The following is a 25,050-nucleotide window of genomic DNA, read 5'->3' as shown; positions in this document are numbered from 1 at the left end:
TGGAGATGGGCTGGGTTCAAGGGCAGGGATTCTTATTTTACCTGAACTCGTCTCTATAGAAACAGAACCAGTCCCTATAGAAACAATGGCTGGGAGCTTCAGTGGGACCTAATGGATTTAGACTAGGGTGACCAGATAGCAAGTGTGAAAAATCCGGACAGGGGGTGGGGGGTAATAGATGCCTATATAAGAAAAAGCCCCCAAATTCGGGACTGTCCCTATCAAATCGGGACATCTGGTCACCCTATTTTAGACATCCAGATTTCTCTGAAAGTCAATGGGAGTCAGGAACTTTGTTCAGCCTCTGTGAAACTCCCAGTCTGTATTACACTATCTATAGTCCCTAGTATCGAAAGCACAGAGTGGGGACGTACACCACTCGGGACCCTTCGTATTGACACGAGCGCTCGGCTTGGTAACCTAGACCAGATGTAGTTCTCGCTAAGGGTTGCTAGGCCTAACTCTGTGTGTGGAGAAAGGAGTCGGTGGGTGTTAGGAAACTCCCTCAAGAAAGCAGGTCTCTTGCATGTATAACAAGTTAAAGCAGTGCAAGGAGGGACCATGTTGTGTGCTCCTTTCGGTAAATCCTGCATTTGGCTATGCTGTGGCCTAGCAGAGGTGTGGAGGCAGGAAACCTGAGTTCCCATTCCTGGCTCTGCCACTGGTCTAGGGCAAGTCGCTTCACCTCTCTGAGCCTCAGCATCCCCATCTGCAAAATGAACTAATGCTGTTACCTAATTGCATGGGGAGGTGAGGATTTTTACAGGTTCATACAGCGCTTGGAGATCCCTGGCTGGAAAGTGCAACAAGATTCTCTGCCCTGTTTCACCATTCCTGCTGTGTGAGCATGGCTATAATTTTCAGACTCAGAAGAGCTGCTCTGTATTTGGACTAGAGTTCTCAGAATTCTAGCTTCACTTGTCATCCCCTACCTGCTTCTGCCACCCCATAGCTATTCCTCTGAATCTGGTGTTTGGGGCCGTCTGAGCAAAACAGACACAAACAGGTTTGCAGCCTGCGCTGGCGCAGTGAATCAGACACTTCTTGCTATCACGTTTAGCAACATCTGACCATGAAAAATTGCTCAGGAATCTGTTTAAAAAAAGTCAGATTCCACCCTCTCTGTCCAAATACTTTCTGCATCCCAGCCGCCCACCTCCCTCCTCCTCTGCGTGCGGACTCATTTTTCTAATTAGCACTGTACACAGGGCTGCATAATCAGGCAGGCATTCATTTAGGAAAGAGACAGGAGGCGCTGTGTGTTTGGAGGAGGGGGGGTAAATGCCACTTAAAACACTGCGTGACTCTGACGCTGATCCTGCTCAAGTACAAAGGCCTGCAGCTATTTGTGCTCTGATCCTGTCAAAAACCGCAAGCTAAGCAGGGTCAGACTGGTTAGATTGAAGACCTCCAAAGAACACCTAAGTTCTGCAGCGAGCAGTTGCCATGTTCCCTAGCTGACTCTCTTCCCTTGAGCCACTGCCCAGTACAGTGCTAGCAAACCACTGCACTGCTGGGGTTACTGTCATTTGGATCAGATCTAAAATCCTGGCGCTGACCACTTGTAGTCACTAAAAATCCCATGGAAGTATTTATACGAGAAAGAGGATTAGCCCTGGGGTCCTGGCCAAATTCTAACATAGGTTATTTAGTTCTGCCTCCCCCCAGCCTCCCCTGCACTTTCGGTATATTTTATTTATCTATAAGTTGACACTGATGCCCATCATTAAGCTACTTGGTTGCCTACAATCAGTTAAACACCAGTCTCTTATGGGGCTGGCTTGATTATAATTGACTATCGGTATCTTCTTCCAGTTTTATTCTAGCACCAAGAATTCTTAACCATGATCAGAACCCCATTGTGCCAGGCACTTTACAGACACACAATGAGAGACCACCTCCATCCTGGAGAGTTTACATAGTCTAAATCTTCTCCTTCTGTCTGCAGGGGGCTTTGCCACCTTCTCCTCTTGCTTCCCAGGACTCTGCGAAGGGAAACCAGCTGCCATCTTGCCAATGAGCATCTCCCAGCCGTGCTTGCCAGTGGCCAATGTTGGCCCCACCCGCATCCTGCCTCATCTCTACCTGGGCTCCCAGAAAGATGTCCTAAACAAGGTACGGCCTTGCTGGTGGGGAGACATGCCTGCCCCACGCTGCCGTTGCCCCTTACCAATTGGAACAGGCCTATCCGGTCGGGGTGGCACGTGGGAGAAGCTCGTTGTATGTTTCGCATTTGAGGACAATGCACGTGTAACTTTCAATGGCTTGTCCTGCCCAGTTTGGAGTGAATAAGGAGCTAAGGACACGGCCCATACATACAAAGGCCTGTGGGGGGCTGTAGAGAGCATCCGCAGGAGGAGCCTTGCAGAGTTTTTGGCTGGCAGGGGTGTTGTCCTGCTGTGGTTTGATTCAGTCCAGAAGGGATGTGTGAGGAAGGACCGGCCTTCCCTCTGCAACCTGAGGGGAGCTGCCTAATTCCCCTGACTGCCATGCTCCATGGTGGCAAAGGGTGAGGGAGCATGGCCAAGAATATGCATGTAGAAAAGACTTAAGCTCTTTGGGCTTGGTGAGTGGCATCCAATCCAGGAAGGGGCAGGAGAGCTGGAAGGCCAGAGAGGAGCAATGGGGGAAGAGACAGAAGGGGCACAATGGAGCTGGGAAGGGGGGAAGAAGAAGAGCTGCCAGGGTGCCTCGCCCCAAGGGAGCCCCTGCGAGATTCACATCGAGGGAGCCAGCTTCTCCCCACTAATCCCCCCTGCCAGCTGGGCTGCCAACGTTGACTTCAGCTGCTCCACCCCAGCTTGGCAGCCAGAGGGAGAGGAGGGGTTAAGCTGGGATGTTTAATCATGGGGGGGAGTGGGGAAGGGGCCAGCAGCCACAGTCCAAGGCAAAGGGCTCTTTAAAGAGGCCTGGAAATAGACAAAGGTTTGCTTCGGGAAGAGAAGGGCGGAGGGAAAAGAGGGGTACTGTCCTTTTAAAGGTGCTGGAATGCTTGGGCAGTGATGTCACCTTGGGGAAGGAATTTTGTTTTAAGAGAAGAAAAAAATAAATGAGAGAAGAAAGAAACAGAAATTGTAGTTAAAATGCCGCTGGGCGCCTACTGTGGGCAGGAGGGAGCCAGTCAGACATTCTCGCCTGGGGAGAGGGCCAGGGGAGAAGCATCTGACAGGAGTATGGGGGTGGACCAGAAAGAGGAGAGAGAAATTTTTATATACAGGGAGTAGAAGGAAATGAAAGAGAAAAATGCCAAGAATGTGAGCTCAGGAACTGGGCTGGCTCCTAGGAGCTGAGGTTAGGCTTCTAGGGAGCCTGCTGAGGAAGAGACTCTTATGTAAGCTTAGTTAGGACAGGAATCACGGGGTGAATTAAATGGAATTCAGGGAGGAAATCTCGGCCGTGTCCCCTGAGAGCCCTACATCAGGCGTCGGACTGACGAGGCTTCAACCCTGCCCCCCCCCACCCCATCTCAGCACGAGCTTTTGCTCACCCCTTTGTTCTGAGAGGTGTTTGCTTCCCTCTCTGCGCAGTGGGTCATTATTGAAGACAAGAGTCACTCGCTCCTCATAACCTAGAGAGCAGGGCTGGCAGGGCATTAGAGAGCAGGGCTGGCAGAGAACAACCCTCTGTGATGGGATAGCAGAGTCCCTTGTGAGCACGCAAACCTAGGGTGTCCATATTTCCCAAAGAGAAAACTGGACACCCCCAACCGCTTGCCCAAGTCCCCCCCATGCTGTTGCCAGTCGCTCGAAACCCCCCACCCCCACACCAGGCTGTTGCCCGGTTGCTGGAATCCAGCGGGGGGCCCCACATGCTGGAATGCTGCTCCCCCCCAGGCCTGCCTCCTCCCTCTCTGCTCGCCCCCTCTGCACCACACCCCACTTTTTTGACAAAAGTGGACATTTATCCTGTTTGCTCTTGCCAGCTGATCAAGTCAGCAAGAGCAAACGGGACAAATGCCTCCTTTTGGGGAAAAAAAAGTCGGGATGGCCGGGACAGGGCTTAAAAAAGGGACTGTTCCGGCCAAAATAGGACGTATGGTCACCCTACGCAAACCCCATATGGTAGCTCTGCACCTCACTGCTGCCATGCCACAGGGCTCAGCCTGGGGCAGGGGGGAGGTTTCTTTTTTCTCTCCATTTTCCTAATCACTGTCTATTTTATGGCACCTTTATTTCTTTCTCAACTCCTTCCTTCCATTCAATTCTCTGTTCCTCTTCCTCGCCCCGAAATAGCACAGAACAGGCGTTCATAGGACTAGAACTATCGGATTTTTGGTATGGATGATCTCCCTTGTTTTGGACATAATCTGGCTTGGATTTCTGCTCTCAGGGGGAACAACGGGTCATATTCACCACTACGCTCTGGCTGTTTTATGCTGCTCTGGCCATGCACACTGGTGAATCTAGCCTTGTCTCTGGGAAGGATGAGAGGTCACGTACGTGTGCCCAATGAGCAGAACATGGCAAGAAATGATCCATGAACACTCACTTGACATTTTGAACTAGCCCTCTGACTTTTTCATTCGCTTTCCGTAAGCATGCAGGCGAGTCAGGTTACTGGCAGGAACGTTGGGAAGAAGTGGTGACTAGTAATGACTATGGCAGAACACTCATGGAAAGCTACTTCTCAATTGGTTAGTCCAAAGAGTTCGCTCCAGAGCCATGATTATATTCATCCCAAAAGGAAATCACATGACCTAAATGTGTCCCAAACAAAACAGCTCATGTTCTGAATTGCCAGTCTCCTATGCTGGGAATGATACCAGCAGCAAACAGTTTACAGGTCTCTTATAGACTGAAACTGGCTCCGGTAAACCACGGAGTGGAGAGTTTCAAACAGTGAACAAATCTGTGGGAAATCATGACTTGTTCCCAAGTGATTTGGGAACAGAAAAGAGGACTACATTCAATGAATACTAGCTCTGCTAGTAAGATGTTCTCTTCACCTGAACCTGGCCCCTCTAAGCTTTCTTCTACAGTAGGTGTAATCCTTGACTATTTTGTTTTTCTTCCTTAAAATTTCCCACCATTGTTCTAGCTCTGGGGTTCTCAGTCTTTCCCCTACCAGGACCCCCCCAAGCACACTCCCTGCTATCTAGCCAGGACCCACTTCTCTTTACCAGTATGGGAAGGGCAAGGTGGTCAGCATCCCCAACACCTGATCAGGACCCCAAATGTGAGAACCTAGCACAGTGCAGGAGCAATGGTGGAAGAACTAGTGCAGAGAGACTGCAGTCAGCTTAACCATGCTCAGAGCAGGTCCATATGACAATGGTTTACTCCTCATTGACTCATCTGGGCTGGTGCTCCCCAAAGTTGCTACTTTGAACTGCACTAGAGTAACTGTGGGGAACTGCAAGGTGAGAACACTGGAGTGCGTGAGGCCTATGAGAGTGTAGATGGGAAGGTCCAGCTTTGTACTGACTGAGCCCACGTCACTTGTATCTTCTGTCACCAGGACCTGATGACTCAGAATGGAATAAGCTACGTCCTCAACGCCAGCAACTCCTGCCCCAAGCCAGACTTCATCTGTGACAGTCACTTCATGCGCATTCCTGTCAATGACAACTACTGTGAGAAGCTGCTTCCCTGGCTGGACAAGTCCATTGAGTTCATCGGTGAGGCATCTCCCTGGCTCTCTGGGCCTTTATTTACTTCTTCCAGCTTGTAGAGGAGCGGACTCACCCCTGCGGCACCTCCTGCTGGTCTCTTCAGGGAATTAGCTCTTCCAGCACCCTGGTGCGCCGCCTGCAGGCCGGTGATCCGCCTGTCCTCTTGCCCCTGTGTCCCTCCCTGGGCCCCGGTGCCCTTTTATCTGGGGTGCTGCCCCCTGGCAGTACACCCCTCAGTACTAGGGTCTCCCCTCCCTGGGGAACCCCCACCCACTATCCCTACCTCACCTCAGAATAAGGCCACTGCCAGTCATCATCTAGCCCCACATCCTGGGGCAGACTGCAGTATCAGCCTACTCATCACTGGCAAGGTTGGGTTTGGACCTGCTGCCTTGGCCTGCCTCTGGGCTGCCCTCTGCAACCCCCAGTACCCCTTGGCCTCCTACTAGGCTGCAGCCTGGGGCTTTCCAGGCTGGAGCTCCCCAGCCTGTCCCCAGCCCTGCTCCACTCAGGTACTCTGTCTCTAGCTCACTGCAGCCAGGCCCTTCTCCCTCTGAAGGCAGAGAGAGACTGTTTGGCCTCTGGCTCCCAGCCTTTTTATACAGGCCAGCTGTGGCCTGATTGGGGCGTGGCCCAGCTGCGGCCGCTTCCCCAATCAGCCTTGTAGCTTTTCCTTTGCCCCAGCCCTGCTCCCTGGCTGTTTTAAGCCCTTCAGGGCAGGAGCGGGGGACCACCCCGCTACACAGCTCCAGTCTTGATTTTGCTGTGGTGGCCCCAGACACTGAGAGCTGGACTCTTCACTCCTTGCCTATCCCAGCCAACAAAACTCAGGCTTTTCTTCCCCCAACTCCTCTCTTCGTCCAGAGAGCCCTTGTCCCTTCACCCACAGTGAAACATGCACACTCAGCCACTAGGAGAAGCCTTTCCTCCCCTAGAAAACATGGCACCTCGACCAGCATCAAAGTCATTTGAAAGTGTGACCTTTGCCACAGCCAGCTAGTTGTGCAAATGATAATACTTTGCACTCCTGTAAGACAGCCTTTTATCTGAGGGTCTCAGTGAGAAACAAAGGCCAGTGTCCTTATGTCCATGTTATATATGGGGAAATGGGGACACCGAGAGGCGCAGAGACTAGCCCAGGGTCACATAACGAGTCACTGGCAAAGCCAGGGGGAGAACCCAGGAGTCCTGCCTCCCACTTCTCTGCGTTGGCCACTAGACATACAGCCTCACAAAGATGTTCCATGGGGACAGAGGATGAAATGACTCTGTCCAACCTCTAGGGGCACCCCTCTGAAAGCTGTTCTTTCTGTACCATGCTGCAGACAAGGCCAAGGTATCCAGCTGCCAAGTGATCGTGCACTGCTTGGCAGGGATCTCCCGATCAGCCACCATTGCCATCGCCTACATCATGAAGACCATGGGCATGTCTTCAGACGACGCCTACAGGTAGGTGCGAGTGGATGAGGGGAATGAGGAAGTACGTGAATGTACCCCTGCTCTAGTAAAGGGAAGCAGGCTGGCGCAGGCGGAGAGAAGCTGTCAGAAAGGGTTTCAAAGCATTGCTTTGAATGAATTTTCTGAGTGCTAGTGGGTTACACGCTGCTAGGCTGACACTGGGCCCTGGATGGGGTATATGCTTTGTGCCCTACCACAGAGCAGTGCCCGTGCACACCCCTCATTGTTGCCCCAGTCAAAGGAAATGAAGGGCTCAGATTCAAGAAGCAAAACCCTTGACTAGGGTGAAATCTGGTGTAGGCTGGCCTAGCAGCAGGTTGGTGCTGCCCTACATTCATGGGAGGCGGAGGGCTGTCCTTCAGGAGCAGTTTTGAAATATCACAATGGACTGCATGCCATGGGAGTGGGGAGCTGCCCATGGGAAAGTAGAGTGAGGTGGTAAATTTCCTAGAGCCTAAACAGTCCTGGCTTTCTCTGCAGACTGCCTTGAGGCATTGTGGATCGCTCATCACCTGTTTCTTTCTGAGCTTTTGGTAGAATGCACTAGCTTCTCCCGCTGAAGAGGCCGGCAGAGCTAAGGTAGCCTAGCTGGTGGGCCAAAGACCAAGTGACGACCCCATCTGTTTGTCTACCCTTGCAGGTTTGTCAAAGATCGGCGCCCATCCATATCGCCCAACTTCAACTTCCTGGGCCAGCTCCTGGAGTACGAGAGGAGCCTGAAGCTCCTCAAGGCCTTGAAGGCCCAAGGTGATAGGAGTGAGGGGGATGCCCAGCCAGACCCGGCTGAAGTGCCTGAGAGCAACAGGCACCTGAAGCTTTCTACCTCAGAAAAGGCCGAGGACATATCGAAAAGCACAAGCTTGGCACCCTCCCGCAGTGAGCCAGCAGGAGCTCCCAAAATTGTCTCACCCACAGCACTACAGCAAGGACTCAACGGCCTACACCTGTCCTCGGAGCGCATCCAAGACACCAACCGGCTAAAGCGCTCCTTCTCCCTGGACATCAAATCAGCCTACTCCCCCGGCCTGAGGCAGGACACCCCAGGCCCCGCTGACACCGGGGAAGCCCCCAAACTTTGCAAGCTGGACAGCCCTTCTGGACCTAACGGCTTGTGCCAGTTCTCGCCCATGCCAGATAGTCCCGACTGGCCCAGTGGGCCGGACTTCCTGCTAGAAGCCAAGGTGAGGCAGAGGCGGAAACATAGGCATCAGGCGGGCTCCCCTGCCCACGGGATGAGCCTCAATTTCAGCGGGGTGTGTGCCATGCACAAAAGCACCAGTGTGGAGGACAATCTCAAGCAGACACTGCGGCTGAGCCTCCCTGGTGTGGGACAGCAGCCCACACAGCCAGCTGCGACACCAAACTCGGCCGGCGGAGGGGGGGTAGGCGCCTGGGGTGTGCATTTGGAATCACCCAGCACCCCATCGTCGGAGAACCCCTGGTACTTTGGCACAGACTCAGCGGTGGGCAGCGGCAGCGGCGGAGGGAGCGGGGCCTTGTTTGCCAGTGCTGCCTCGTACTCCTCGTTCAGCTGCAGCACCCTGCAGGGCAGCTGCGAGATCAGGTTGAGGGACAAGCAGAGGGTGGAGCAGAGGGACGGGCGGCACAGCTGGCACGAGGATGCCGCCGCGGAGAAGCAGTTCAAGAGGAGGAGCTGCCAGATGGAGTTCGAGGAGACCATGTCAGAGGGCAGGTCCCGGGAAGACCTGGGCAAAATAGGCAAACAGTCTAGCTTTTCGGGCAGCATGGAGATCATTGAGGTGTCCTGACATTCATCCTGGGGCATTGGAGAGTGAGGAGTGGATATTTAACTGGGAAGAGGCAAGGTGGGGGTGGGGGTGGGGACAGTATTTATACCCGTGTGTGTATTCGCAGGTGCACACACGCCAAAATGAAATAAAGATGAATGAATCCAAAGTCAGGAAACATGACTGTGCATGCTTAGTGCCCCTCCCCCTTGGTCTCTTTTTCCCCTCCCACCCTGGCTGCATTCCCTTTTGGGAGGGAGGAGCCTATTAACCCTTTCATCCCTGGATTCTCTGCCCCCTGGGCAGAAAGTGACTCGCTGGGGTGATGAAAGAGCTGAACTTTGACTGAAGTGGGGGAGACGCTCATCACATCTGAGCACCCCAGCTGGGTCATTCTCAGATTAAAATTCTGAGGGGGGTTTAATATTTTCTCTGCAAATGTGCAGTCAAAAAGTAGGGGTGAATTCATTTAGAAGAGAGCGTTATCCTGACCAATGGGAAATGGCAGAGGCTTTGCTCACCCCAGCTCTCTGTCCCTTGTATCAGGGTGGGGGACGGAATGTAGGTTGCTCCCTCCCAAGGGTGGGGTGGGGATATTTGCATTGGCTCCTCCCCCTAAGCCTTTTTCTCATCCTGGTGCACTAAGCATGCTCTGTCTGTGTTTTTTCTGGCTAAGTATCTTAATAATGCTGCACTACCGCAGCCCTATACATATATAAATATATATTATATATAATATAAAAAAAAACCACACAAAGAAAAAGGTAAATGGTTTTACTGCAATTTTTATTGAGACGTAAATAATATTTCAATGGTTTTGTTTTTAATTTATTGAAGCTGTTCATTCTGGCAATGATTTGCAGACATTGTGGGGCGGTACTTTCAGCTCTATTTTTACTGTCTATGGTATTTAAATCTGAAACATGAGTTTCTAAGCAATATCCGCGGCCTGTGACTCCTTCTGTAGCACACGTCAGCGACACGGACTCCCCATTCCCTGCGCACAAAGCAAAAACGGGGCAGGAAAAATCTTTCATGCACTTTTTAAAAATGAAAACAAAACAAAACAAAAATATCTTCTTTCAACACAAACTGAGCAGGAAATTCTCTCCTGAAAGCTGCTGCTTTACCTTTTGGTTCCTATTTGATTCTCTCTTGTCTCCATCAAAGCCATAGAATCTTTCCCTCTCCCAGTTGTGGGACAGAAGGGCTGGCATTGGTCTATGGAAAAACCAGGGGGGAAGGGAGAGACTATGAAAAAAACAGAGGATTGGATCAGGGATGCTTGGGATGTGGGGAATGAGGGAGGAGAGGAGGCTTTTCATTAAAGGGGCAGCAACCCATACTGGGTTGTATTGGAGAATTTGGGGGTTACTGGGTCCTTTTGGAGAAAAACTTACTCCCTAGATAATGCTCAAGGGGTTCTGTGGGGGCTGAACTCCCATGAGCAACTGCCTTGCCCACTTGCTCAGGGTACTTCTGGGGAGGAGGTGGGGGCGATAGTGTCCAGGAGAAAAAGGGAACACTTCTCACCCTTGTGCATGGGTGAAATTGTGATGAAAAGCCCTTGAGGCCCTGCTTTCCCCCTCCCAGTGTTACTCTACATGGCTGTCCAGAGGGGCTGAACCCTGGAGGAAAATACAGGCCTCATCCTTAGGAACAAATGGAGTTATTTATTGTAGTACCAGAATGAACCCCAGGGGGTCCTGAGAACAGCGACAGGTTTCCCACTGCAAGATAGTTAGTTACCTCTGAGTGCTTAGCATAAAATATTGCTCAGTACTCCAGCACCAGTTCTCTACCCATGTGTGTGTAAGAGAGCATGATCATGGGGCATATCCAGCACTGGGGCTCCAGTGGGCGTGCAAGTGACATGGGGCAGAGGGAAAACAGTCCAAAGACACAGGCGAAGCCAATGAAAGACCAAACTGAATGGGCACTTCAGGAAGGAAAAGAGAGAGAGGAAACGCCAGGAAATGCATTGAAAGGCTAAGAACCAAACCCAATATTTGGGATGTTAGTGTGAGGACAAGCCCCTCCCTCCTTACCCCACCCCCATCTCCTATCTCCAAACCCACCCACCCACCTGCAGCAGCATCTTCCCACACTCAGGTGTGTTGCTAAGAAGATTGGTTTCACTGTTTTTCTTTTCCTGGGTTTTTTCTTTTCCTGGGATTTTGCTTCGGAGAGTTTCTGTTAATTGACCTTTTCAGAGTAACTGAAGCGAATGATGGTTCGTTCTTACCCAGCAGAAGGCAGGGTGCCAGCCTCCAAGGGAATCCCTGCCAAAAACCCGTCTCCCTCTGGGAGTTCAGGTGGGTAAAGGGTGAGGATTTCCTAGGGAAGACCTCCTGCGTGGGATTCTTCCCTTGATTTATTTTTTTTAGAGGTGGCGTCGGGCCCAGGTGGGACCTTTACGATAACACAGGTGTTGAGGAAGGGCCAGGTCCTGCTGTTACTGAAGCCAAGGGTGCAAGAGGGAGCCCTCAAGGAGGCCAATGAGCACACAGTGCAAAAAGCTTCCATAAGTTAGCAAGCGCAGTCAAGAGAAAAATGACAAAGGGGCGTGAGTGGCTTCTGTTCTGATTCTCAGACACATTTGGCTGCTTCTCCCCTTTATGAAAGTCCCTGTTTTAAAGGGGAGCAAAGCCCTCACCCCAAAAACTGTGGGATGCTTAGACCTTGCTGCTGAGCTGCTGCTTGGTGTTATGGGCACAGATCTATCTCTGCTGCAAAGCACATTTCGCTCTCTGTAGCTTTCCTCTTTTTAGTATCGTGCTGGTTTCCAAGCCAATACCTCAGGGGTTTTTGTTCATGTGTGTGTTGTGTGTGATTTTAGATCCCCTCAGCTCTTTTTTTTTCCCCCCACCTTCCCTTCTTTTTCTTTTGTGTTTGTTTATTTTCAAATCAAACTACACAAGACAAAAATAATGATCTCAGGTTTAAAACTTAACCACAGACCGAAGCCGTGAGGAGCTGCAATAATAATTATAATGTTCTGGTGGCATCAGATTGTCACTTTCCTTATGATCATTGTCTGTCTCTGCTGATGTGCGCGTGTCCTCGGCGGATGGGAGAGGGGAATCTCCAAGGAGGCTTATGACTGGCATTAGGCTTCTTGATTTTTTTTTTTTTAAAGGGGTTAAGTGAGAAGCATGGAAACCTCAAATAATCCCTTCTGGTACCCCAAAATGTGCTGGAGTTGGTAGTGGGGGAGGGGAAAGTTGGGTGATTAAATGCATTTGATTTTCCATGTTGAAGTATTAATAAAATACAAGTTTTGATGATGGTTGGATCCCTCTGCCTAACCCATCCCTCTTTTTCCTACAGCTGTTTTGAAAGGGGGGTAGATACTCATTTCAACTCTCTTAAAAAAATAACAGGAGTACTTGTGGCACCTTAGAGACTAACAAATTTATTAGAGCATAAGCTTTCGTGGGCTACAACCCACTTCTTCGGATGCATATAGAGTGAACCATATATTGAGGAGATATATATACACACACATACAGAGAGCATGAACAGGTGGGAGTTGTCTTACCAACCCTGAGAGGCCAATTAAGTAAGAGAAAAAAAACTTTTGAAGTGATAATCAAGATGGTTCAGTACAGACAGTTTGATAAGAAGCAAGTGTGAAAATACTTACAAGGGGAGATAGATTCAATGTTTGTAATGGCTCAGCCATTCCCAATCCCTATTTAGCCCTGAGTTGATTGTGTCTAGTTTGCATATCAATTCCAGCTCAGCAGTCTCTCGTTGGAGTCTGTTTTTGAAGTTTTTCTGTTTTAAGATAGCCACCCGCAGGTCTGTCAAAGAATGGCCAGACAGGTTAAAGTGTTCTCCCACTGGTTTTTGAGTATTATGATTCCTGATGTCAGATTTGTGTCCATTAATTCTTTTGCGTAGAGACTGTCCGGTTTGGCCAATGTACATGGCAGAGGGGCATTGCTGGCACATGATGGCATATATCACATTGGTAGATGTGCAGGTGAACGAGCCACTGATGGTATAGCTGATGTGATTAGGCCCTATGATGGTGTCACTTGAATAGATATGTGGACAGAGTTGGCATCGGGCTTTGTTACAAGGATAGGTTCCTGGGTCAGTGTTTTTGTTCAGTGATGTGTGGTTGCTGGTGAGTATTTGCTTTAGGTTGGGGGGTTGTCTGTAAGCGAGGACAGGTCTGTCTCCCAAGATCTGTGAGAGTAAAGGATCATCTTTCAGGATAGGTTGTAGATCTCTGATGATGCGCTGGAGAGGTTTTAGTTGGGGGCTGAAGGTGACAGCTAGTGGTGTTCTGTTATTTTCTTTGTTGGCCCTGTCTTGTAGGAGGTGACTTCTGGGTACTCGTCTGGCTCTGTCAATCTGTTTTTTCACTTCAGCAGGTGGGTATTGTAGTTTTAAGAATGCTTGATAGAGATCTTGTAGGTGCTTGTCTCTATCTGAGGGATTGGAGCAAATGCGGTTATATCTTAGAGCTTGGCTGTAGACAATGGATCGTGTGGTGTGTCCTGGATGGAAGCTGGAGGCATGTAGGTAAGTGTAGCGGTCAGTAGGTTTCCGGTACAGGGTGGTATTTATGTGACCATCGCTTATTAGCACAGTAGTGTCCAGGAAATGGACCGCTTGTGTGGATTGATCTAGGCTGAGGTTGATGGTGGGATGGAAATTATTGAAATCATGGTGGAATTCCTCAAGGGCTTCTTTTCCATGGGTCCAGATGATGAAGATGTCATCAATGTATCGCAAGTAGAGTAGGGGCGTTAGGGGACGAGAGCTAAGGAAGCGTTGTTCTAAGTCAGCCATAAAAATGTTGGCATACTGCGGGGCCATGCGGGTACCCATAGCAGTGCCGCTGACTTGAAGGTATATATTGTCCCCAAATGTGAAATAGTTGTGGGTGAGGACAAAGTCACAGAGTTCAGCCACCAGGTTAGAACTCTGTGACTTTGTCCTCACCCACAACTATTTCACATTTGGGGACAATATATACCTTCAAGTCAGCGGCACTGCTATGGGTACCCGCATGGCCCCGCAGTATGCCAACATTTTTATGGCTGACTTAGAACAACGCTTCCTTAGCTCTCGTCCCCTAACGCCCCTACTCTACTTGCGATACATTGATGACATCTTCATCATCTGGACCCATGGAAAAGAAGCCCTTGAGGAATTCCACCATGATTTCAATAATTTCCATCCCACCATCAACCTCAGCCTAGATCAATCCACACAAGCGGTCCATTTCCTGGACACTACTGTGCTAATAAGCGATGGTCACATAAATACCACCCTGTACCGGAAACCTACTGACCGCTACACTTACCTACATGCCTCCAGCTTCCATCCAGGACACACCACACGATCCATTGTCTACAGCCAAGCTCTAAGATATAACCGCATTTGCTCCAATCCCTCAGATAGAGACAAGCACCTACAAGATCTCTATCAAGCATTCTTAAAACTACAATACCCACCTGCTGAAGTGAAAAAACAGATTGACAGAGCCAGACGAGTACCCAGAAGTCACCTCCTACAAGACAGGGCCAACAAAGAAAATAACAGAACACCACTAGCTGTCACCTTCAGCCCCCAACTAAAACCTCTCCAGCGCATCATCAGAGATCTACAACCTATCCTGAAAGATGATCCTTTACTCTCACAGATCTTGGGAGACAGACCTGTCCTCGCTTACAGACAACCCCCCAACCTAAAGCAAATACTCACCAGCAACCACACATCACTGAACAAAAACACTGACCCAGGAACCTATCCTTGTAACAAAGCCCGATGCCAACTCTGTCCACATATCTATTCAAGTGACACCATCATAGGGCCTAATCACATCAGCTATACCATCAGTGGCTCGTTCACCTGCACATCTACCAATGTGATATATGCCATCATGTGCCAGCAATGCCCCTCTGCCATGTACATTGGCCAAACCGGACAGTCTCTACGCAAAAGAATTAATGGACACAAATCTGACATCAGGAATCATAATACTCAAAAACCAGTGGGAGAACACTTTAACCTGTCTGGCCATTCTTTGACAGACCTGCGGGTGGCTATCTTAAAACAGAAAAACTTCAAAAACAGACTCCAACGAGAGACTGCTGAGCTGGAATTGATATGCAAACTAGACACAATCAACTCAGGGCTAAATAGGGATTGGGAATGGCTGAGCCATTACAAACATTGAATCTATCTCCCCTTGTAAGTATTTTCACACTTGCTTCTTATCAAACTGTCTGTACTGAACCATCTTGATTATCACTTCAAAAGTTTTTTTTCTCTTACTTAATTGGCCTCTCAGGGTTGGTAAGACAACTCCCACCTGTTCATGCTCTCTGTATGTGTGTGTATATATATCTCCTCAATATATGGTTCACTCTATATGCATCCGAAGAAGTGGGTTGTAGCCCACGAAAGCTTATGCTCTAATAAATTTGTTAGTCTCTAAGGTGCCACAAGTACTCCTGTTATTTTTGCGGATACAGACTAACACGGCTGCTACTCTGAAACCTCTCTTAAAAAACACAGCATCCATATTTCCAGTGAGCTCCTCAAATCAGCATCAGTGTTGCCGACTACTATGTTTTAGGAGGTAGAAGGAACCCTTCCCGTTTCTTTCTTGCATCCCCATCCAGCGTAGAGATATGGTGTGTGGAGACAGTGGGGAGGTGGTGATTCTAAGGGAACTGGTGTATTACATAGCATCCCGGCTAGATCGGGAGGTTTATAACAAAGAAAAGCTTTCAAAGGGCTTCTTGAGCTTTTAAACACTGAGACCCCACTAACCACTGCCTGCAATATGATCTGTCTCATGTTTTAACCCTTTTCGGGCTGCCAATCTTCTTCTTTCTCACTCTGTCTGTGCTGCATTTTCAGTGAAATTTGAAAAATTCCAGCCAGCCCTAGAGCTGGTCACAAAAAAGAGAACAAATGTTTGTCTACATTTTTTTCCCCCTTTTTAAATTTCAACATATAAATTCAGAGATTCTCAGCCAAGCCAGGTCAATTGGCTGGTCAGCCCCAGACAGCAAGAGGTTACACTGTGAAATATGCCAGCAGGACAGTGTTTCCATGTTCACATCTTACCTATGTTCCATAAGCCTAGTACAGGATCATGCACCACAAATGGAGAATCCCCATTTGTATCCTTGTTGCATTCCACTTGACCTGAAAGCATATACAGAAGTGTCTCCATAGAGAACACACAGCTTCTTAGACCATTTCAACAGTATCGATCAGCATTCCTAAAGGATACTTGCCTTATGACAAGGGGAAGAGCCATCCAGTTGCTTAGCAGCAGTAAATGACTCGCTCTTGGTCTGCAAGTCACACGGACATCTGTTCATGTAGGGTCTGCCCTTGATCTTCCGAGGGTTGGTGCACTAGAACTGGAGTTAGTACAGAGACCTCTTCAGCTGTGAAGTTCAGGATAGTTTCCCCTCCATGACATGTGACCCAGCTGCACTGCCGTGCCGAGGGAGGAGCTAATGAGGGTGCCTCCAGGTAACCCCTCACTCCCATTCACATATTGTCCCTTCCACCACAGCTGGCATTCCATGGCTGCCAGCACCAGCTCAGCCCGGAGTTGCTGTCTCCCATGTTTTAACCCTACAGCGTTAGAGAGAATTAAGAGTTTCCTTTGCCTGTTGCGGTGGGTCTTGCCACCACTGCTAGCATTGGTCCAGCCCCACCCATGGTAGCTATAGTGGAGTTCTAGAGTAGATAAGGCACTGGCATTTTTACCACTATGATCTCAAGACTTGGGTGGACTTGGATGACACAGTGGTACACAGGATCCTACTCTACATTATTACCCCCCAGCACTAATACCACTATTAGAACTGCAATGGTAGGAAATTTGGGGGTTAAAAATATAGTGTAGATGCAACCTAATGACAGACATGACATGAGGTGTGATGGGGCTCAACCCCTTAGTCCTGCATGAAGTCACTGCTGAGTGTGCTCTAGGACACATCCGGGCCATCCTCAGCCTGACATTGCAATCTCAACCTTTATAAATACGAACAACAAGCAGACAGCGTCAGTGAAGAAGAACGACATGAGCAGCTGCCTGCTCAGAAATAGCAGCAGGGCTCTGAACATCTGCCCTCTTGTGGCATTTTAGAGAAACAGCTATTGTGGTGCATGCAAAAATGGGGGTCTCTTGTTTTTTTGTCTAGTCTCGCTCAAAGAACCGTAGACTGTCAGCAAAGCCCTTCAGCAGCTCTGTGTCTGCACACACTGAGGTGACACCTACTCTGCTGTCCATTCTGCAACCAAGCCAAAGGTTTTAAGAGCCATGGGGCGTTTATAACCCATCTCATCAGTGTTGTGAATATGCTTGCATTTGCCCTGCCTTTTCTGATGGTCCTTGTGGGAGGAGTTGCTCTCACTTGGAGCATTTTAAAGCTAAAACTCTAGAAAAATGTCCTCTAGGGAAGATTCCTGCACTAGCCTCAAGCGGTAGGACTGATCCAAAGCCATTGGACTCAATAGAAGTCTTCCCATTGTCTTCATTGGGCTTTGGATCAAGCCCTACATGGCTTAATAGATCTTTTCTGTCTCTTGTATCAAGGTTAGTTACCTTGGAGGATTTTATCTGTTGCAGTTGGTCCCCATCCCTTACTGTGTTTCTTTAATGAACTCTGTCAGCTAGAATCTCTGATCCACAGAGTCATTGGGCCTGATTTTGATCTCACTTGGGCCTGGTTCACAGTGATGTATCACCCTTGCCTTTAGCGGAGTTACTTCTGATTTACAGCAGGGTAAGTAAGATCAGACTCTGTCCCATTGATTTAAATTGAAGCAGGATTGTCCCTAAGGAGAGTAAATGAGCCCCCCTATTGGACAATCGGATGAATTTATAAAGCATCTGATTGGTGCCCTGCTGATTAGAACATCCAATCATTTCCTGCAATTGCTGCATTGCTTGGAGTGCAGGTGCGAATTGGTAGATTTTCAGCCTTCTTAAGGGCAGACAGTAAAGCTACCCAGATGACCCTCCTCTAGAATGCCCCTTATCTCCCAGCTTCTGAAGGAGTGCAAGGCTGAGCCACACTCAGTCAGGCATAACTGGCTAACTCCGTGACACCCCGCAGCATCCCCATTTCTTTTGTAGCTTCAGAGGACTGGCAAGGGAGGGATCCTGGGAGGAAAGGAGTCTGCAACACTGAAGCCCAAAGGTATTTTCCTAGCTTGTGCTGTGTTCCCAATCTCTCGTCTCTCTGTGTTTGTTTCTTTTTCTGGCCATGCATCCCTGTCATGTCTCTGTTATAGGAAGCCTACACCCAAAAGAAACCCCTTCTGCCTTCCCTCTTAAACTACCAATAATAAGCTATCAGTGTTGTAATTGCAATCTATGAATTATAGATTTAAGTATTTATTAATTATTAATTATTATTATTATTATTATTACTATTATGTAATTTTTTCTTCTTAATCTTTGTATGTTGCTCTTTGGTTCTCTGTTGTGAATAAGTGCAGACCCCCAGCCACCTCTCCATTCCCCACCTGCCTCAACCCTGTACCTGCCCCACCAGTCTGGGGCTGGCTGCACTATACTGTGCCAGGCCTAGCTCATTAGCTGTCCTGGAGAAGGCACACACACGGGTAGGCCCGTGTGAGTGGATTTGAAAGGGTGAAACCTCCAGAGGTACTGAAACCAACAAAGCCCAGGGCAATACCTTTCTCTCCCCCACACCCACACCCACACGCCTTGGAGCCTACTCAAGTTTGTAGGGAGCAGGAATGGAGAATTCAAAGGCACAAGTTTAAAACTAAAGGAAAATTGACCAGGTTTCCAGGAAACAGTCAATGCACACATGCTCTCAGGGGTCCCCAATCTGGTGGCTGAATCCAGGAAGTTCATCTTTACCAGGAATGGTTTAATGGCCTGGCATCACCAGCTATTTTGGCAGCATTCTCCTCGCTGCCCAAAGCCACCGCACCTTACTTTGGGGAGCAATCCTGGGCTTTCTTGGGTTCAGTTTCCCAGCCACCTGATGATCGTTCTTTGTCCAAGGAGCCACACCTTCTGGGGAATGAGGATGTTCAGTTTTAGAGCAGCAGAGCTCCAGGCTGCCCAGAAGGGGCTTAGTGGAAGACCAGCCCATGGGCAAAGAGAGATCTGATTAGACTGGCCTCTAATAATGATAGGGATGCAAGAAGAGAGGGGGAACAGCCCCATAAGTGCATTCATTGCTGGCAGAAATAACTATGGTTTTCCAGCATTAAGAATTCACAGGAAGCAGAGTTAAGATTTCTGAGTAACTGTGGTGGCCAGAACCTGGCACTTGCTTCTTGTACCCATAGTCGGACTCGTCCTGAAGCCTACAAGTACCCAGTCAATGGGGTGGGGAGGAGGGCTGGGAGAAAGTATCAGTGCAATAGGAAGGGAATCCTCTCTGTGCCACAGTATCAAATATTATCTCTTTAACTAGCCAGCCCAGTTACAAGTCATTTTAAATCAAGGGGATTAATGTTGCCCTTCCAAGAGCAGCCATGCAATGGCCTATCATCTCTAACATGAGTGTGGTTTATTATAGATAGGAGTCGTCTTTTCCTTGTGATGTGTTGAATTTATTTTGTCATTCAAAATCCATTCTAGAGAAGCAGAGAAATCCAGTTCAGGCTTTATCCTCTTCTCAGGAGCCATATGTAGAATCCATTCCAGCTCTTCTAGAAATCCAATTTGGGCTCCATTCGTCCTCTCTCAAGTGCATTTCCAGGCAGAGATGGCTAGGGGGTTAAATGGGGCAGGGCAGATGGAGGATCACCTGCTCTGCAGACAATGCTGTGGATTTGGGGCCTGAGGGGCTGAGCACTCCTAGCCCCCATGAATGTTGCTCAGGAGGTGTGCAATACCAGACAGGAGAGCACCAGGCCTTTCATTAGCAAATGCACAGTGCCCCTCAGCAGAGAGATTGGGTCCAGAACGGACAGGGGCACTTGGAATGCATTCTAAGTGCTAGGTGGGGAGACAGTATCTTGCAACCAGCCCACTGTGTTCCATTCCCTTCTCAGTTAGTCACTGAAACCAAACGCATCTCCTGCCTGTTACACCAATGCTGAAGTCGGATGGTGCCTGGCAGGACCGAGAGACAAGCTCTGCCCTGCCCTGTCTTTATTTATTTATTACCGGAGGTTGTAAACAGCAGTGCTTTTTTACCCTCTTTCTTTTCCTTTCTTTTGTACTTTGGAACAACGTGTTGTAATAAATGCCCACGTAGATGTTTTAACAGCCGGTGTTGGCTTTGTTCTTTGATGGTGAGACCATCGTGCGGGGGGTGCCATGGGATCCTATCCTGAACAGTCACTCTTGGGAGAGCGGGCTCAACTCGTGGCTGTTGCGCATGGAAATGGGTTTGGGTGGGATCCATCGGCACCGGTAAGCCCTGCTGGAGATCTGTCCACCTACAGTCCACTGGCTGGAAGCTCAAGCTAGAGAAATTCAAACTGGAGATCAGGGCACGTTTTTAATAGTGAGGGTGATTCGCCATTGGAACAACTTACCAAGGAATGTGGTTTATTCTCCATCACCTGACATCTTTGCTTCGATGCAGCAATTACTGAGTGAGGGTCTATGGCCTGTGCTATGCAGGAGGTCAAACTAGACCATAAAGGTCCGTTCTGGCCTTAAAATGCATGATCTGGGCACGCCCATACGCCGTCAACGCCCACCCACAGAATGTGAAAAGTTGGCCAGTCTCTGCTTCGGACTGGACCCGTGGAGGAGTGGGGGTGCCCCTGGTCATGACTGAGGCAGAACACACTACACTCCCAATGGCCACAGGAATACAGGAGGTTCAGTGGTATCTGTTTACATTTTTGTAATGCAACCCAACTATGTCCCATCCAAATGAGAGGGGGAGGAGTTGTTATCTAACACTCCCAGCTTCCTCTTGATCTAGCACTGCCTGATATTGTATCAGCCTGCTCTGGTCATTGTGAGCATAAATTAGTTGGTGTTTGTGAAGTAATTCAGTAATTGCTAAGTATGATAGTTATAGCTTAGACGCCCACGTAGATCCAGCCAGGACTGACACAATTCTGAGTCAGCCTGGAACTTATCCCTTCCCTAGCTGAATACCTGTCCTCACTTCATTTCAAACCCCTGGGATGTGTAGATCAGTGACCAGTTCTGAAGAACTTTATTAAACTGAAACGAAATCCCTCCATTCTCAGCAGCCTTACCATGGGGGAGAGGGCATGAGCGGGCACTGTATCAATCAGGCTCCAGCAAACTAAAGCGCTAATTGACTTTAACACACTTAGTAACACTTAGTAACATCTGGAGCCACCACCCATTGCCAAGTGGTAACTGCAGGCACAGCTAAATCTTGATGTCTTGTACAAATCAAACCTTGTCAAACCAGGAGAGCATTAATTCTGATGCAGTCCCGCAGTCCTCAGGCAGATTACCTGGAATGGCTACCACCAGTTAATCGTTCTGGAGCAACAGTGGGATCCCCCACCCTTGTACTTTGCAACGACTGGACCTAGGTAGGATACTGGTTCCATTCTCTGGGCAGTTAGAGGACAGACCTACAGTGGCAGGGGATTTTAACAACATAGCCGGCTCAGAAGCAGCGAGCAAAACTTTGCCCCACTGCTTGGCTAACTTCACCAGTTATACCTTCAGAGGGGCCAGACGCATTCTTTCTCCCATGCAGCAATGTCCAGCCCATGGCCAAGGGAGGCGGGAGTTTTTTAGGCAAGGGCAGGAGATATCTCTCTCTCTCACGCGCACACATCTTTCCAAGCGAAGGAGCTCCAGAAAGCTCCAGAGAGGAGCCCCCCACAAGTGCAACGTGACTAAGAGCGGATGTGACACAGGGAGCACAAAGGAGAAGTGCTCCAAGCCCTTATTCATGCCATGTGTCCTGTATGAGTATTCACCCAGCAGGGGCGAGCATGTACCTATTACATCAGTGGTCTGGCAGAGCTGGGAGGAGACTCACCGGCGCCACAGAGGGGAGTGTGTCAGATCTGGACGGCAGTGCATTGGTAGAGCCATGTGGGACATTGCACTGTGCTTGCTTAAAAGATCTCTGGCATTATCCGATGCTGTGAGCATCTTGCTTTCATGACCACTAACCTCTTCTAATGCAGGCATGTGCACACAGGCATTTCCCTTGTGCCTTGCAGACTTCACCTTCACCTGGGAGGCTCCCTGCCACTGCATACACAACACCTGCCATCACGCCCAGTAATCCCTGTGTGTTTGGGATCCCATGTGGCAATCCATGTGGCTGCATCACACAAGGTCTGTGACAAAAGGCAGGGTTTCGCTCCAGCTTTGCTCAGCGGGCTGCCAAAGGAGATGGCTGATCTCCATAGGCTTGGGGGGAACTCGATAATTTAGGGATGGTTGTGTCCATCAGTGTAAGACCCACACACCGCCTCAGGAGAGACTCAATCAGTGCCCTTTTGCTCAGAAGGCAGTAGCTCCATCAGCTGCACAGCAGGGGCATCTGGCCCTGGCTGAGCCAGTGGCTGCGGTGTAAGCTGGTCAGTTGGAAGTTTCTCTCCCTTGTATCACAGGTACTGACAGTCTGTCAGGCAGCCACAGAGCCTGGCACTATGGAAGAGCTGGTAGCCCTCCCCTCTCACCTATAGCTACCCTTTGTTGCAGGGTATGTACCATAAATGTGAGGTACCTGCACTCGTTGAATGGGGGAAATGAGCAGTCCCCACAAGGTATCATGCCTGGTAAACATCTGTCCTTCCCAGGGTCTACCCCTGTATTATTAGTAATACCTAACACAGGCACTAATGGCACCATTGAGGGTCTCTGCTACCTGAGCTCCTTGGCTCTAAGGCTAAAGAACTGGTTTCACACCCCAAGGCAATGTGCCAGGGATCAACCAGAAAGTCAGAACTAACCAGTCCGATTGCATCCATGCTGGAAATGCCTCTGCTCCGGAGAGAGATGGCAGAGATAAGTGCAAGGCCTGGCATGGAAGCACATGTAACAAACCGATGCAGACTGCAGTCCGTGGAGGCTGGCAGTGTAACTCCTGAGACTAGTGCCCTGGCGTGGACATGCTACTGTGCTCGAGACTGGGAGTGTAACTGGAGCATGGCTTCTGCAGTAGGACGGCCCCAGCTCCATCTATAACTAGGAAAGGGAAAGCATTTCTTTTCTGCTAATACTGTTGAAGCAAATCAGCTCTCAATTTAACCGTCTGACTTGTGTGGCCACGGCAATAGGAGTGTGCTTATGTACATGTGGTTATCATGTCTTGGGGTGCATGGGCACACATGGCAAAATGTGTCTCCTTGTGTGCATGCTGGGGGTGCATGTGAATACATGTGTTGTCATGTGTGCACTGCTCAGGATGTATATGCATGCACACATGTTGGCCCACATGCCCTTGTGGGGCAGGGAACGGGAATGGTTGGATGTGTATGTGCATCCTGACATGTCCAGGATTGTCCTGTTACCTTTGCCCTAGTTCCAAGGCAGGGTGCTACTACACCCCCGTCTTGCCTGTCACATTCCGTTTGGCCGCAAACGCTACTGCCTGCGAAACACAGGAACGGCCTTTTTCCAGCTCTCCGGCTTTTATTGACTCAGACGGGCTGCCAAGCCTATAAATAAATGTTCTAGTGCTAAATATAGCAGCCATTGAAATAGGCTGCAGCCCATTTATTTAGCTTGTGGCCTCTTTGAAAGCTCGCCAGCCAGGATTAATTCTACCTTAGCTTTGTCCCACACCATGCTGTGGCCACCCATGGAGGGTGAAAGATTGAGTCAATGCAGGGAGAGAGAGAAACCAAAAGTAGCGCACATTTCTGAGGGGTTGAGCAAAAAAGCCTCTGCCAGGCATTTCCTTCCAGAGCCTCCTGGGCCCATATATGTCAGGGATAATATTGTCAGGCTTGGGGTAGCCTCTGAGTGGAGGGGGGGGTATATGGGGAGACGCCTTGGGACTCCTGCTCTTGGGGAGATGGGATCCCTTGGGTAGGAAAAAGTGGCTTGACAGCTGGGGTCTCTTAGGAGAACCTGTGTGGTATATTCCACCCTCCCAGTGGGAGGAGAGGTTAGCAGAGTAGCACATTCTCCATTCTGCTTGTGCGTACAGAGCTGATGGCTGTCCTGCAGATAAAGGGCTCAGGACTAATGGCAGGAAGCTGAGAACTCCACTTCTGTAATGGAATCTGAAGTCTCATTCCAGCACTCATAATGTACCGTAATGCTGCTTGACATGCCACGCACTTGTCCCCTCCCTGCCAGAGACAGTGGACCTCACAGTTCCCAGTTTGATTGTTGGCCATTAACCTTGGGTTGAGGGGGAGAATGAGCCTGGGCTTCCGTGGAAATGCCTGACCTCATCCTTGACTGGCCACATTTACCTGGCATAAAAGAGTGCCTCCTTACCCACATCAGAAAGCCATGACTCGCTACAGACCTCAGTGGAACTGCTGCTAGTTTTTCCATGTGAAACCTATTGCTACAAGGTACCATTGAGGCCAAGAGCTTAACAGGACTGGGAGAATAATCAGACATGTTATATGGATCCCAAAAACAGCTATAGTTACAACAATAAGGATTTTAAAATAGCAGGGATTTGGAAGGGATATGAACCCTCAGGGCATAAGCCAAACTCTAGTTACTGGGGGGTTAGGAGGAAGCTATCCCTGGGGGTTGGTTAAGTTGTAACTGCTGAGTGCAGAGTTTATTGCACCTTCCTCTGATGTCTCTGGCACTGGCCACTGTTGAAGACAGGTTATGGGACTGGATGGACCATGGGGCTGATCCAGGTTGGTGAGTCCTATGTTCTTAATACGATCTTCTCATGCTTTCTGAGGACCACCGTGAGACAATTATAAATCAAGGAAATCACCGTTAATGAAGAAGCCAAGCAGTCCTCTTTAACCTGGAAAAGAGAGTGATATTTCCCCCAACAGCGCACTGGACATCTGCAAGGCATTGTGCAAAGATTAATGAAGCGATGACATTCCATTTTCTGCAGTATAAGGGGATTTAACCCATTTCCAGGATGCCATGTAACCCATGGTGTGGAGGGGCCAAATTCATCTTTGGTGTCATTGGTTGTATAAGAGATACACGGTGAGGGAAATAGTCTCCTCTCATTTGCTGCTCCATTTAAGTGCAGGAAGAATTGGCACTTGGGAGCCACATTTCCCTTTATTACACCTGAAGTGACTGAGGTGTAACTGAGAGGAGCCTCAGGCCCTGAGTTTCAGCTGGTCAGG

The 25,050-nt window shown here is 49.3% G+C and overlaps 1 protein-coding gene across 1 annotated transcript in view; it reads left to right on the top strand.

Annotated features, from left to right (window-relative positions):
• The window catches only part of DUSP8 (dual specificity phosphatase 8), a 58,798-nt gene extending 49,960 nt beyond the window's left edge, over window positions 1–8,838 (top strand). The window contains exons 3-6 of the mRNA XM_065404026.1: window positions 1,949–2,115; window positions 5,458–5,617; window positions 6,937–7,060; window positions 7,710–8,838. Coding sequence (XP_065260098.1) covers window positions 1,949–2,115; window positions 5,458–5,617; window positions 6,937–7,060; window positions 7,710–8,838 — 1,580 coding nt within the window. The remainder of the gene's footprint in view (window positions 1–1,948; window positions 2,116–5,457; window positions 5,618–6,936; window positions 7,061–7,709) is intronic.
• Window positions 8,839–25,050: the final 16,212 nt, after the last annotated feature.

This window comes from Emys orbicularis, chromosome 4, assembly GCF_028017835.1.
Source record: "Emys orbicularis isolate rEmyOrb1 chromosome 4, rEmyOrb1.hap1, whole genome shotgun sequence".
Classification (NCBI taxonomy): Eukaryota; Metazoa; Chordata; order Testudines; family Emydidae; genus Emys; species Emys orbicularis.
This window is presented reverse-complemented; position numbering and strand designations above follow the sequence as displayed.